Source organism: Thunnus albacares, chromosome 2, assembly GCF_914725855.1.
Source record: "Thunnus albacares chromosome 2, fThuAlb1.1, whole genome shotgun sequence".
NCBI classification, from domain to species: Eukaryota; Metazoa; Chordata; class Actinopteri; order Scombriformes; family Scombridae; genus Thunnus; species Thunnus albacares.
The window spans coordinates 19,588,628-19,604,626 of NC_058107.1; the positions used below are offsets into that span (position 1 = coordinate 19,588,628).

A 15,999-nucleotide genomic window follows, 5' to 3' on the forward strand; every position below is an offset into this window, starting at 1 on the left:
GATATTTATCCCCCTGATTTTCCTGTCACTCTCTCTTTCTAATTTTTTTTTTAAAAAAAGGACACTGTGATGTGAGCAAGATTAATTGTTTTAACTCCTAACATATCGCCATGGTCCCAAGACTGGCAGCCAAACACACATGACAGGGTGAAAGGGATAGAGGCGCTCCCGCAGTGGGTGGTGGTGGGGGTTGTGGGCCGTCATGGAGCCAGTGTCCCGTCTGATTACAGCCAGAGGACTGGAGAGGCACGCTAATCCTCCACACACACACACACACACACATACACACACACATACACACAAAGAAACACAACCAGCAAAAGACTGGAAGACACACACAAGCCTATTCAATCAAGAGATTACACCCCATACCCCCTGACCTCACTCCGGTCCCCTTGTCCGGACAGGACATGCAGCATAATGATATCACTACCAGCAGGACTTCGCTCTGCGTGTTTGCTCACTGTACAGACTGGCTGTGGGCCCTCGCAGTCCCCCAGTTTTGACTAAAGGAACACTGTTAGGTCATTATTGTGCCTGGTTCTACAGCCATAGCTAGGTTAAAAAAAAAAAAAAACTCAGATCATGAGTCCAAGTTCTCACAATTACTATTTTTTGACTTACTGCTCCAATTCACAAAAGCCTCATTGACAGTTATCAGACATACAATTCTGCTGTCTAAATGGCCTAAAAGTATACAAACCTCAGTATATAATTTAATCTTGTAAAATATCAGGTTTTGTAGCGGTATTTTCTTTTGATAAAATCCACAATACACATAACCTTGTGTGACTAGACATATCTGATGACCCCAAATTTGTCTTGATTCCCTTGAACGGTCCTGACCCCCAGGCTGATAACCATTTTATTAAAGATTAACAGATGTCCCGCCTAGAATGACTTAATGAAAATACATTTGAAATTAGTCAAACATATTTAAGTGACACATACTGTATTGCTCAGAAATCATAAACAGTATGCTTTAGTTTGCCTTTTGTGGAGGTCCCATGTGCCTCAGCATCCCCTGGCAGGCTTCTCTCTCTCTCTCTCTCTCTCCCTGTTGCCCCAACGTTCCTGGAGGCTTGTCGCCATTTGTGTACAAGCGTGTTTGCAAACAGGCCAGACAAGACCACTGCTGTGAGACAAACACAAAACACAAACATCAATAAACAAACAAATCCATTCATACACTCCGCTCCCTCCAAAGACTGCGTGCACATGCAGCCCGATTTCATAGCACTCACTCAGCCTCCTGTCAGGTCTCATTGTTTGCCAGAGGCAGCATTGTTTGGTTCATACTTGGTGCATTTCTGCGATCTTGTCTCATTATTAATAGATGGTGTCAGAGAGTCGCTGGCCTCTCTGTCTGACAAGGCATTAGCATAAACACAGACTTCCTCTCAATATCTGTTTGCAGCACACTGTTGACTTTTAATTATGGATGTCTAAATGTTTGTTACCTGTCTACCCAAGTGTGGAAACCTCTGTGTGTGTATGTGTGTGTGTGTGTGTGTGTGTGTGTGTGTGTGTGTGTGTGTGTGTGTGTGCAAGCGGAAGTGAAACTCAAAGCTTTTACTGGTAATAAGCTTGACTGCTCAATCACTCACATCTTTTAAATTTTTGCATTTCAGGAAATAAACAGAGGCTTGACGATGAGAGTAAGTGCAGAATAAACTTAATTTAGAAAACCAGTTCTGTTCCTAATCATCAGCTAAATACTCCTGTTGTTTGCTGGGTCTATACATTTATCCAGGGCCTGTTTCCCTTTAACTTGAATGCTGAAGACTAACATTTGAGGGTCAGAGTAAATTCATTATTTCATTCCTGTTGTGCAGACAAGCACTATTCAACAGTGGTGGAAGAAATATTCATATCCTTTACTTTTGATAGATAGATAGATAGATAGATAGATAGATAGAGAGATAGAGAGATAGGTAGATAGGTAGATAGATAGATAGATAGATAGATAGATAGATAGATCCCACTGACTGATATATTATTATATATGACATCATTAGATCATTAATACTGAAGCATCAGTGTTAGAGCAGCATGTTACTGTTGTAGCTGCTGGAGGTGGAGCTAGTTTCAACTACTTTATATACAGTTAGCTAGTTTAGTCCAGTGGCGCCCAACCTAGGGATCTTGGCCCTCCAAAGGGTCACCAGATAAATCTGAGGGGTCGTGAGATGATTAATGCGAGAGGAGAGAAGAAAAAACAAAGTTCTGATACACAAATCTGTTTCCACTGATTTAATCTTTAACAATGTGTTGTATTTTAAAAGTTTGTTATATTATCCATTGTGTCAAATCTTCATCTGAAAAGTAACTAAAACTGTTAAATAAATGTAGTGGGGTAGAAAGTACAATATTTCCCTCTGAACTGTAGTGGCGTGGAAGTATAAAGTAGCATCAAATGGAAATACTTAAGTAAAGTGCAAGTACCTTAAGTATAGTACTTGAGTAAATGTACTTAGTTACTGTACCACTGCTATTCAAACCAACATATAGATATATGTGAACACTAGAGCTGCAACGATTAGTCCATTATTCAATTAGTCGATCCGCAGAAAATAAATAGCCAGCTATTTTGATAATTTATTAATTGTTTGAGTCATTTTGAGAAAAAAAGTCCAAATCCTCCGAAATGTGAATATTTTCTGGTTCATTTAGTCCTCCGTAACAGTAAACTAGACTTCTTTGGGTTGTGTTGGTCTGGACAAAAGACATTTGAGGACGTCAACTTGGGCTCTGGGAAACTATGACATCAACATTTTTCACCATTTCCAGATATTTTACAGACTAAATAACTAATCTATTAATCAAGAAAGTAATCGTCAGATTAATAAATAATGGAAATAATCATTTGTTGCAGCCTTAACAGTAAAAAACAGAGAAATGTATTCAGTGTATTAAGTGATACAGAAAGACTTGTACTTTCCATTTGTTGTAATTATTGTGCAAACATTTAAAAGCACAGTGAATTTGTGTATTTGGATTGAATATTGAATATATCACTTAATAAAAAGTGATATAACACTTTAAGGCAACTTAAAAAGACATTTGAAGGAAAATGGGTGACATTAGGGTCAATAAAAATGACTGTGCTACCAGCACTAGTTTCATTGTCCCGTGGGCTTTGTGTCTATATTATAGATTCTGACCTATTCACCTTCTCCTCCTCTTCCTCTTCAGCTGTTAAGAGGTCTGCTCGTGTTTACACGGGTGTGATGTCTCCATCTCCTCAGTCTCACACTGTGCCCATCACCTGACACAACATGCTTTTATTATAATAGCATCATTCCATTAGTATTAATACGGTACTCTGTGTGTGTGTGTGTGTGTGTGTGTGTGTGTGTGTGTGTGTGTGTGCGCAGCAAGCCGTCCATTCATCAAAAATGGATACAGCAGCATCTCTGCCTACAGCTATCTGTGTTGTTGTTTTTCCCCTTCACTGCCTTTCGGTCATGCCTTTCCTCGTTCTTTCTCTGCTCATTTTAATGTGTGTGCGTGCGTGTGTTTGTGTGTATGCATGACACACATTTTCATCAGCAGATGCATTTTTCTGGTTCTGCTGCTGTCGCTGTCAGCATCACTGTCTTCGCCACACCTGGCAATTATTATGCAAAAAAAACAGCACACAGCATTTCCATTAAGAGTGCTAATGCCACCTTCCTCTGTCGCCACATGGCCGTGTGGCACTGTGTTACCAGTATGAACATGTAATGTCAGAGTACCATTAACTCAGTAATGTACACACCTCTTCCTTAAAGGTGATAACAAGTCTTCAAAGATATTTTAGGAGTGAACTCAGTCAACTGCGTGACTTTGGGGACTTCAGGATAAACAGTACACGTAGTCTTGGCCCGGAAATGCATTGAAACTCACTCTATGATATCCTCCAATTGGCATATTTTCATATTTTGGTACATACATTGTCCTCTGTGTTTAAGTCAAAAACCTATGGTTCCAAGGTGAAATAGCCACCATAATACAATATATAAACACATGAAGTCATTATTTTCAAGTGTTTACTTAATTTTTTTCAGCATTTTGTCATTGCTTGACAGCAGAGAGTATGGAAGTGACAAAAAATAAGGGCAACAAAGTTCCTTGACTCAGATCAAACCAGGGGAAATTGTGAGTATATGGTCAGCATCTTAGACCTTGAGATCACCAGGATGCCTTTTATATCATGACTAGTGATATAGTGTTTTGGGGACATATATTTTGCCACTTGGGTATATATTTGAAGAAGTAGCTGACTGTTAAAATCCCTTTACATCCAGTTTTCCCCACTAATATCCTTATAAATAGCTTTAAGGTTGTTAAAGGATATGGCTAGTGATTTTCTATATCGTTTTTATTGTCAACAAATCTCATGGGCAGAGCCAAACCAACAATGTCCTACTTACAAGTATTGTGTGTGAATCCAAAGCCTGATATATCAGATTCCTCTGTGACCTCTGTTGTTGTCCAAAAACAATTAAAACATGTAAATGAGCCACACCACTGGACTCTATAACATGTTTCTTCACCCCAAAGTTCATGGTCACGGTAGTCTGTTTAGCAACAGCTCTAAAGAGTAATCGCAGCAATCAGTTTCCAGTCTTCATTGTTGTTCGTTGTTCTGTATTTTCTTGTTGTGCTACATATGACAACCTCTTAACTTTGTACTTCATTGTTAATTTCTCAAAGAACGTCAGTACAAAGTCAATGGGTTGTCATATGTAGCACAAGCTAGCTAGTGTCGTCTGCCTTACACAGAACAACTCTCAGAAGACTGAAAACATGATCACTGCTATTAGTCTTTGGAGTTGTTTCTAAACAAATTGCTGTAACCGTAATCATATTGGTGAAGGAACATGTCACCCAGTGCAATGGTGTGGCTCACGGATATGTTTTCAATAGTTTTGGACAGCAACAGAGGTGTACGACACAGAGTAATACAATATACAATTTTTAATCACTCTATGCAGCCAGGTGTATTCCCCACACCTTTCAAGACTGCACTTGTGAAGCCTCTGATGCTGAAATGCTCAGGGAAGTGGTAAAAACACTGAAGTCCTCCACATGCACCCTTGACTCAATTCTGACTTGAATTAAAATGTTTTTAATTAAGTGTCTGGGGAGATCCTAACCATTTTTAATCAGTCTATGCAGCGAGGTGTATTCGCCACAGCATTCAGGACTGCACTTGTGAAGCTTCTTCTCTTAAAAACCTCTAACTACAGACCAATCTCCAATCTCCCATTTTTAAGCAAAATTTTACACAAACTGGTGTACATACAATTAAACAATTTTATTAACTCAAACAATAAGTTAGAAATGTTTCAGTCTGGTTTTTGGGCTAATCATAGCACTGAGACAGCCCTAGTAAAAGTTGTTGATGATATCAGGATACATCTAGATGCCAATAAACCTTTAGTGTTGATACTAATCTGAGCACTACTTTTGATACCTTTGATCACAAAAGACTGAGGGATCACGTTGGACTGTCTGGAACTGTTTTAACTGGTTTTCCTCTTACTTTTCTGGCAAAGACTTCTTTGTTAGAATTGACTAACTTAACTTCTCCAAAACCTCTAAAATAACCCATGGAGTTCCCCAAGGATCAATTTTAGGGCCACCCCTTTTTAATCTATATATGTTACCCCTCGGTGATCTCATCAGGAGACACAGCATCTTTTTCCATAGTTATGCCGATGACACACAGCTTTATGTGGCTGTGTCTCACGATGACCAATTGATTCTCTTTTAAGATGTATATTAGATATTAATCTCTGAATGTCACAAATCTTTTTACAGCTCGACCAAGATAAAACTGAAATTTTTGTCATTGGTTCTAAAGCTCAGAGAGAGAAACTAGTCACAAAATTAAATTCCCTTGAACTTACCCCAACACAACAAGCAAGAAACCATGGTGTTGTCTTTGACTCAGAACTGAACTTTAAGGCTCATGCAGCATTTGTCACCAAATCTGCTTTTTATCATCTCTAAAGTATTGCTAAAGTGCGACCACTTCTCTCTCTGAGTGACACAGAGAGACTAATGCACGCTTTTATATCGAGCAGGCTGGACTATTGTAATGCTCTCCTATCTGGTCTGCATAAAAGAGTTATAAATCAGCTACAGCTGATTCTTTGTTTTTCATCTATTTTTTTTAATCAAATTTTTATTTCATTCTCCTTTATTATTATTATTACAGTTTTGAAATCTGTCAGTCATCTGTGAAGCACTTTAAATCGCACTAACCTGTATGAAAGGTGCTATACAAATAAAGCTTGATTGATATCAGACTTTGGATACACACACTCACACACATAATACTTGTAAGTAGAATCAGTTCATTGTTGGTTTGGCTCTGCACATGAGATTTGTTGACAATAGGAAAAATACAGAAAATCACTAGCCATATAAAATAATCTTATTTCACATGGTTTGACCATTTCATATATTTATTCTGTAACAGTCTGTTCCAGCTCTCCATCGAAGCTGTGTGATGTTCAGTGAAATCGTGCAATATTCAAACTCAAGACGCCATGCTTTATGTTTGTGCCACACCATCGACATGCATCATTTTATAGATATTTCTCAAATTTTTGTATCATTGTAAACTTTGGGACATCCACTAGAAGTAAAATTCTGTGTGTTTGTGGTCGTCCTTGTGGTTTAAGATGAACACCATGTACTGCAATGTCTCTGGCTTGATTAAGGCTGTCAACCTTTGTTGCATATCATCCCCTCACTCCCTTTCACCACATTTCCAGTGTCTCCTCACTGTCAACTGTCAAAAAAGGCAAACATGCAGATTTTTGGTTGCACAGCATGAGTTTGTAAAGAGTGACCTTGGCAGGTCAGTGGGATTTTATTTCCAAACATGTTTCAGTATGTGAGCAACTTGTCAAACTCTAATACAGCCGTACAGATTAGGCCTACATTTTATGGATAGAAGTAGCCTTAACGACTTCACACAACTGATCTTGTTTCTGACATGTGTGTCAGCAAAGTGTCATCATGTGTGCCTGTGTCTGTCAGTCTAGTACGGTGAGGAGCATGGTATGTATAGCCACGTGCTTGTGTGCACTGTCCAGCATCAGCAGGTTAAAGGTGTGATATTAAGTTTGTTTTTTGTACTTAAAGTGAAAAAATCACACATTTTCCGGCAGTAACACCTGTCAATCATACGCCTGGAATTAATGTTTCAGTGGTCATATTACCGAGGTCCTTGGTGTACACACATTTACAGTTTTTGTTTTACCGTAAAGGTGGTATACTGTACATGGCAGAAATTATGAAACAACTGGCTCCTGGGTTAACACAAAATAAAAGCTGCTCTGCAGGCACAGCCACATTCTTTTTAGTGGTTTTGTGTTTTGAGATTTTGCACGTTAACTGTGTTGTTAACAATAATTTGTTCACACTGGAAATGGAGAGAGACTGTCAAATTTCTTCCCAAAGCCACAGATGATCCACACTGACACTCCTCTCCAAAGTCATACAAAATACTACAATACACCTTCAAAGGAAAGCTGTGATGCAAGATATATTATATTAAAACAGAGCTACTCAGCAAAATGTATTGCTTTACTAATTTTAATATAGGTTTACAGTAGCATAAGTGTGAAACTTGCTGCTGTATTAAGTAAAAAAATTAATTACATTTTATGAATACAACATAGGACCAAATACAGACAACGCAAATACACAACACATGAACAATAAGCCAGAGGTTACAGACAAAAAGATATAATATATTTGCTTAGGAGATCATTGCATCACAAATCCTTCTTGACAACAACAACCTTCTTCAACATACAAGGTTCAGGTTTGTACTGGCCTTGTATTTCACCTCTTAAACTACACGTCTCTTATTTATATAGTCTTTTATAAGTGTCCATCTAAGTTCATCTAAGCCATTATCTCTATAAAGTCCCTGAAGGGCTGAATTCATAAGAATGATCCTTCTCACAGAGAGGAATACCAATTCCATTTCAATCCATCAACTTTAACTCCCAACAAACACACTTCTGGGTATAGTGACACATTCACATTTAATATTGAACATAGCATATTCTGGACTCCTACCCAAAATGTTCTTATTTCTGGGCAATGCCATAACACAAAGTATGTATTAAGGATCTTCTCTTCACAGCCGTGCCAAAAGAGGTCTGACACATTAAGATTCCTTTTATTCAACTTCTGTGGAGTTGTATAATATTTTCATCTGTATAAGTTTGTATCTTACATACACATTTTGATAATTACGTCACATTATAATCTCTCACTGTTTTAGTGGTAGGTGTTTACCCACATCACGTTCACCATGGTCCCATTGTAATTTACATCTTATGGTGGATTACCTGATAAAATGGCCACAAGCTTATCCTCTCCGTACCAAAACGGCAGCTGAGGTGACGGAATGCATCATTAAATTCTTCCATCAGTTTGAGGCTCCGAAAAGGATATTGACTGATCAAGGAAGAGAGAAAATACTTTTAAAAAATGTTGCTGAAATATTTTTGTTGTGTTTTGATCTATATACAATATGCTCTTTATATGTATGTATGTGCAAAGTTGGAAATCAAAAGGAGTCTTTGTTCACCTTATCATCCTCAAACCAATGGACTGGTAGAGAGGATGAATGGCACCATACAAAGGTCAGGCAAATGGTTGATTTAACATAAATTCATTATATACTTTATGAACATCATCATCATCATCATCATGTGTATCATAGGGTCTTCAACTTACAGCAGCAATGCCAGTTGGACCATAAATATATCTTTTTGGGAGATGCCTATTGTCTGTTAAAGTTCTGTTATTTTTTAGAGCTCTCAGCAAGCTGGAGGCAAAAAAAGCTCAAAACTGGGACGAGTACTTGGACGCAGTCATGTTTGGGTTGCGGACCAAAAAACAGATTACTACTAAGTTCTCCCCATTCTTTTTGATGTTTGGGCAAGAGGCGCGGCATCCAACAGAGGTGCCAGAACACTTCATGGTTGGTAAACACATGTCGCAATATATTTTAAGGTCTATCGATGCAGTGTTGAAAACATAGACTGAAAGAATGTAAAAACATTTGTTCACAGGTAGACAGCAGTGTTGAGGATGTTGTGGCAGAAGAAGCTGTGTCAGAGGACATTGATGAAATCAAGGATATTGTTCATGACAATGTCACCAAGCAGCAGGAGAAGACAATGAAGCAGGGTGCTGCTAAACCTGGCTTCAAAATAGGGGACAAGGTGTGGAGACAAAATGTAAGAACCCAACAGAGAAAAGGTGGCAAACTGGAGGTAAACTTCCTTGGCCCTTTCACTGTGACAACAGGGGAAAAGTGCTGATCTACTTGCGGAAGATGGTACTGTTTTTTAAGTTAATGTAGATCACTTGAAAATTGCAAAGGAGGAGCTGCCCTACATCCCTCATAAAATCAAAAAATCAGTGGCTACAGCACCCCCAGCCTCACCAGCAACGCTAGCCGCCGCAGCACCAGCCTCTACAGCAGTACCAGCCTCCACAGCAGCACACCACACCACACCACTAGTTAACACTTGTTATTCTAGCTACTTTAAGCTTATTACTCAATATACGGCTCAGCTTAAAACGAACTAAAGAAACTGTCAGAAACAAGCAGCCAGACCTCCTGAACACTAATCATACAACATCAACAGGTGACTGAACAACCACTCAATTAAAAACGAATGAATGATTAAGTCCAGACAGCTCACTGTAACTTCAACAAGCAAACTAACGTTACCCACAACACATTATATGATCTCTGCTGCATTCTTGTTAAGGAGATAAAAAACACAAAAAAGCCGCACAGAGACATTTAACCATCAGAGATGAAATTAGCAACCAAAGAGACAGAGAGAGAGAAGCTGTATCTGACTCACGTTGTCTGACGTCTTCTTCTTTCTTTCATGGAGATGAAGTATTCATGTCATAACGTCCATTTGTAGCTGCTGGTCATCTTGTTTGTTAGTTATCAGAACTTTGTGGCTGCTGCTTAACTAGTCTGATATCATTAGCAACAATGACAAACAAGCTAAGTCTCCTGGTTGTTTCTCCGGTTGCTTCTCTCTCCAGCCTCCACGGCAGCGTCCTGCAGCTGCTGCACTGCACAGACCAGATAATTTCTCCCGCTAGCTTAACAACAGTCCTTAACAGTCCCTCCATGGATGTATAAAGAGTCCTTCAGGCTGCTACAACAAGCTAACTGTTGCATTGGCTAAAGCAAGGAGCTATATACTGCTACTACTCTGCTTTACAGTGGAGAGAATTGAAAATGAAATCTGGAAACTATCATTGGACCAACTTGATGTCAATATTGCATTCTGGTTGTTGATTGGTTAGGGAGGACAGCCTCCCTTGGAGCGTCATTTTACGTGTCATGGCCAATCACAGATTAGCATGAAAAAAAATGAATACATTTAGTCCAACGTAAGAGATCCCGCCCTGCAGAGGTCAGCAGGCACCCGTCCTCCTCTGTCCCCTACTCCACCTTCACCAATTGCGCCCCCCCCCCCCCTCCCGCCCTGCAGGTGTCGTTGTTGAAGCATTTTAAATAGAATTTCACCAATGGATTTTTTCCAAAGAAGAGAGAAAAAATACTTTATAAATACTAAGATTTGGTAATGGTTTATTTCAACCAAATATTCTTTTTTATATTTTGATCTCCCTTTTGCCTCTCAAAAAATAGAGGAGGATCAACCTCCTCTGCCTCTATGGACCAGCCTCCACTAATTTAAACATGAATCATTAACACAAAACTGGAAAAGAAAAGCCTGTATAATGAAGAAGATACTGACAAAGCCTAAAAATATATTTATATGACAAAAACTGTCCAATAAAACAATACATCAGAAAGCAAAATTATACAGATAGGCCTTGGATCACAAAGGGGATAGAAAATGCCTGTAAAAAATCCCCTATAGGAGAATTCATAAAATATAGAACTACAGAGACAGAAAATGAATATAATAAATACACAATATATAAACATAAATATATTCTATTCTGTTCACTTTCAAATTATCTGGACTTTAAACAGAATGTAACGTGGAATGAGAATGATATTGATTTGTGTCATTGTGTGTAGGTTGTCATTCGTAGTAAATTGTGTCTTGAAAAACATGAGCATTTCGTCCCTTTTGACATTTACTCGTTTTAAAATGAATAAAAGGTCTGTGGGTATTATCTGTACGTTTGGTTGTCGTTTAAGGCGACTGTCTTGAAATGCGCGTTCCTGCGACGAGGGATGCTTTTCACGGCAGGGGTGCTTAACACGACACAACACCTGCAATTTACAAGGAACTATGTGTGAAAGAGGCTTAAATGTACCCGAGCAACTATTTTGCAGTGGTGAAAAGTAACTATAATTTTTTTTAATGTTGTTTGTGAAGCTGTGCTTTTGTTGCATTTGAATTCCTGATTGCGCCTTTGTGCCTTTAAACGTTCCTCGTTTGTGTTACCATGGAAACGAGAAGGAAGGAGGGCCGCTGGAGACGGAGACGGATACACAGTTTGAAAACTAAAGTTGACAGAAGAAAGAGTTAAACTTTGAGATTGTGAGACTCTGTGGCTTGAAAAAACTTCAAACACAACAACAGACCATGGCTTCTGGGAGTGTTCGTGAGAAGCTGACTCCACAAAGGTGAGTTTAACCCTCTGGTCCTGTTCAAAATCACTACTCTCTCAGCTTGTTGGTGGCCATTTTTGGCCACCAACAAACTGACTCTGCAATTTTTAAAAATGTTGATGTTATTTGCTACTTTTACTGAATAAAGTTTTTAACCAATATCAGTTCTTGTCACAAGTATACAAAATCCATTCCTTTGTAGGATTTCAACCCTTCAAATGCCAGTTTGTTTGCGCAAAACAACCTCAAAATCAGCTATTATCCATATTCTCAGTGCTAGTGTTTTCTCTTGTATAATGAATAACACAGTCTGGGATATGTAACTAATTAACAACAACACTGATTTAAGATAATATGATACAACACTGATATTATGCATTGTTATTTTTGTGCAGGGAAAGCAAAATAGACAAAACTCCCACGCAGCTTGTTTACATTCTGAAAATGCTATAAAGACACAATATATTAATATTATTTTCTACTTTCACTGGTTATTTTTTTTAAATTAGCATCTGTCCTGATCATGGAATCCAAAATTGTATCAATGGCAGAATTTTAACCCTTTAAATAGGCTACCTGTTTAGATTGCCTGTTGCCACTTACCTCTCAAGCAAGAAAAACAGAAAATTGTCATTTTTTACCATATAATTGATGCAACTGGATATTTTTTTAATCATCAGAGCGGGTCAATACCTATCAATAAGTAGCAGTAACAATTATTTTTTAGCATAATTACTTCTTTTGAGCTGGGCCAAAAAACATTAAAACTCCCTCTCAGCTACAAGGTTTCAATTGGCCAAAAGTGTCCACGTTAGAGAAAAGTGGTAGTACTGGATGTATACAGCATATTATAGACATATTTAAAGAGCTGAAGTTAAAAATAGAAAAAACAGAAAAAAATCCACACCCTTGGGAAATTTTATGTCATATACATTAACACAGCTAAAATGGTCAAAAAAAGAAAGTGAAGTGGCCACAAATGGCCAGCATAGAGACCAGAGGGTTAAGCTGAGCGTCTCTCTCTCTCTGTCTGTGTGTGAGCCAAGATCAATCTGAGCGGTCAACATCAATAACTTTCTGCTATGTTTGTGTGTGAACTGAAGGTTGGCTGAGGGTAGGAGGTTGGTGGTGCCAAGACCCCCCCTGATGGAACGGGACGATCTTTTATTTGACATACTGAAGAAACGCCAGGAGGATGAAGAGCTTACCAAAGTGCTCAACGAACACAAACAGGTGCTATCACAGCGTTACTTCTACCTGTCCATTATAAATACTACATTATAAAGTAATGTAACCTCTGCCTGCTGTGTGTGTTTTTATGTAGACATTGAAGAGTTTGGAGCAGTGCGAAAAGGAGCTGACAGAGGAGTTAAAACGAAAGAGGATGAAAACGAAGGAGTTACTCTCCGACTTTGATATGTTTCTTAAGGTAAGACCATTACACACTCATGTATTAGACTGCTCACAATGCTGGATTATCAGCAAGGCCAATGTGGGCAAATTCCCTATGGCCCTAGGAGTGGAGGGGCCCCAGGGTCAATGTTGTCAATGTTTTGTGTGCTGTTGATGGACAGTATACACAAAGAAAGTGAAGAATTTTGCCTATCAGCTAATTCTTGCCCCAGGGTCCCCCAGCAACTTAATCCGGCCATGACTGTACACCTTGATTCTCAAACCAACTAACTAACTCCATCTGATTCTGTGAAGGATAAGGACATTGATCAAGCTGTTGAGAAGGAGAGGAAAAAGATGGTCGAAAAGGATGCAGAGATAGAGAGGCTGAAGAAGGAGCATGTTGAACTGAAGGAGAGGAAACAGGAGGCACTGCACCAGGTGCAGAGACTCTCTGTGTGTCGGGACTTCATGGAGCGAGTGCTCAAAATGACCAAGGTACTGCAGGGATTTTAACAAGTTTAAATTTGTTTTCCATACAGGAATAGTCTACCATAAAATTATATTTATCCATTTAATAAACCATCTGTCAGAGTAGTCTTTTTGAAATGCATGAGACCACCTAACTACCTCTGCAGCACATTGCAAGTGTTGTGTTACTGAAAAAAAATTGATTGAAAATTAAATGACAACTGTTGAATAACGTCGAATAATTGATTTTGTCATTTTTCAAGCAGAAATGCCAAACATTCATAGGTTCTAGTTGCTGATGTCACAACATGGCTCAAGGCTGGACAAAGGAGGGGAGACCACACATGAGTTATAACTAAAAATAAATTTATTGTACATAACTTAAAGATAAATGAAACTAAACACAACCAAAATCAACATAGTGGAAGCCAGAGGGGAGAGGCAAATGACTGACTGCCTCCAGCTTATATGGAAGCTGGGCAGTCCAGGTGAGCCGAATCCTCCTGACGACCCAACTCCGCCCACCAGGCTCCTGCAGGTAGAGGACTCAGTCTGTTCAGAGAGGGTCATCACACTGAAATGTCAGGATCTGCTGCTTTTGCCTTCTTAGATAAAACAAGGAATTTGAAGATGCCACCTCAGGCTCTGGGAAATTATAATTATAATGAACATTTTCACATTTTCTGTCATTTTATAGACAAACTTATTAATCAATTTATTGAGAAAATCATTAGAATAGGCTTTCTTAAAATGACTTTTATGCTGTTAGCGGAGGTGGGAGGCAGGACACTGACATGTTCTCATTATGAACATCATGAAGTTTAATTTTAATGCATGCATGTGCGTTACAGTTTCAAGATGTAAATGCACTCGCAGATCATCTAGAGAATCTTCTACACGTCCGAGACAAGCTCTCTCAGAGGGAGTGTGAGGCAGAGGAGAAGGCCGACCAGCTGAGAAAAGAGCTGCTGACACTGGAGGACCAGCATCGCTTGATGCTGCTACACAAGAACAATGAGTTGTCAAAGCTCCAGATGGAGCTAGAGAAGAAGCGCTCTGAAGCTGACATCTGGGTACGAGACATGATCACGTGTCAAAACCGGCCTCAGAGCCAAGACAAGATTGAGTGTTGCTTAAGGATTGAACTACCATCTTCTGTGTGAAATTCAGTTGTCCCCTGTCTTCATACAGGAGAGGAAGTGGAACCACATCCAGGAAACCGCAGCAAAGAAAACACTCCTACTGGGACAAATTAAGATGGCGACCCTCAACCTCTATGAACCAACAGGTGGGGCTGTAGGAGAAGAGGAAGGTGTGGATATAAATGACACAGAGACGCAGCTGGACAAGGTATGTACCCTGACAGAGCAGCGAGGGTGTCAATAGAGAATGATCAGCTGAACATACTGTCTCCTACTGTCTCCTTCCTAGATCAAGATTTTCATCCAGGACCACGAAGACATTGTGAAACAATATCAAAGTCCCTCGCAGAGACACAGCAATGGACAGAAAAGAGACAGGTCCAAAAAGCACATCGCACCTCGCAGTAAAAAATGTTGATTTTACAGTTTAACCTTAAACACGAGTTTCCATTCTGCTTGAAAACGGAATTCACTAAAAGTTTGTTCATGAGTTGTTCTAATGTAAACTCTATGAGTTAACTGAGCTTGAAACTTGAAGACAATGAACTTCAATAAACTTAACACACTGAGTACAGTCAACAAAGTAGTTCCTAGTTGGATTCACTTTGCACTTTCTGTGTTTATTTATTCACTTATTTTTTTTCATTTTAATTAGGAAGACCTGCATTGTGTGACTTGCCTAAAATACACAGAAATCAAAAGTTCTGTAATTCTATTGAAACCAGAAAAAGAGTTTTTGCAGAGTTAAAGCTAAATATAGTGCATGCCATTCATTAATTCAGCTCATCTTTATCATAATTAACAGGACTTGAGTATAGGTTCTGAAATATACATATTAAGTAGACTTGTTTTAATCTGACAAAGATATCTAGATACAATATAAGATCACTTTTTATTGTTAATGGCTTGATCCCAAGCTTCTCTTCTTCAGATGTCCAAGTGTCCTGAGAAACCCCCAAATGACTCCCCAAATGTAAGTTGCTGTGGATAAAAGCATCTGCCAAATGAATGTAATGTAATGTAGATAATTGATCATTCAGAACACAAAGTCCTGTGCTGCCATCCTGTGGCCAGTAAAGAAAACAGCAACTAGTGTAACCAATGAATCAGTCCCTGTTTGTACTTATTTCAGCTGATCAGACCTGTTTTCTGTTTAAAGTTGAGTGGAGCTGAGCCAGAAATTTGCAGCGGTCATTAAACTTAATGTGCTACTGTCTGTATACTCTCACGCAGTCCTGAGAACGTGGTCTAAACCGCCAAACATCTGTGTGGATATCCATTAGTTTTAAACAATAAAAATCTTTCATTGTCTGTTGCCATTTCATCATGTATGATTAGTTTTATATCCAA

General features: G+C 38.9%; 1 protein-coding gene across 1 annotated transcript; it reads left to right on the forward strand.

The window, feature by feature from the left end:
• The first annotated feature begins 11,214 nt into the window (after positions 1 to 11,214).
• cfap73 (cilia and flagella associated protein 73) lies at positions 11,215 to 15,755 on the forward strand. Its single transcript, XM_044370878.1, has 8 exons — positions 11,215 to 11,374; positions 11,493 to 11,659; positions 12,748 to 12,877; positions 12,969 to 13,073; positions 13,352 to 13,534; positions 14,359 to 14,580; positions 14,699 to 14,857; positions 14,939 to 15,755. Exons 2-8 carry the CDS (start codon positions 11,619 to 11,621, stop codon positions 15,065 to 15,067), a joined length of 969 nt encoding a protein of 322 aa, XP_044226813.1. The 5' UTR covers positions 11,215 to 11,374; positions 11,493 to 11,618; the 3' UTR covers positions 15,068 to 15,755.
• Positions 15,756 to 15,999: the final 244 nt, after the last annotated feature.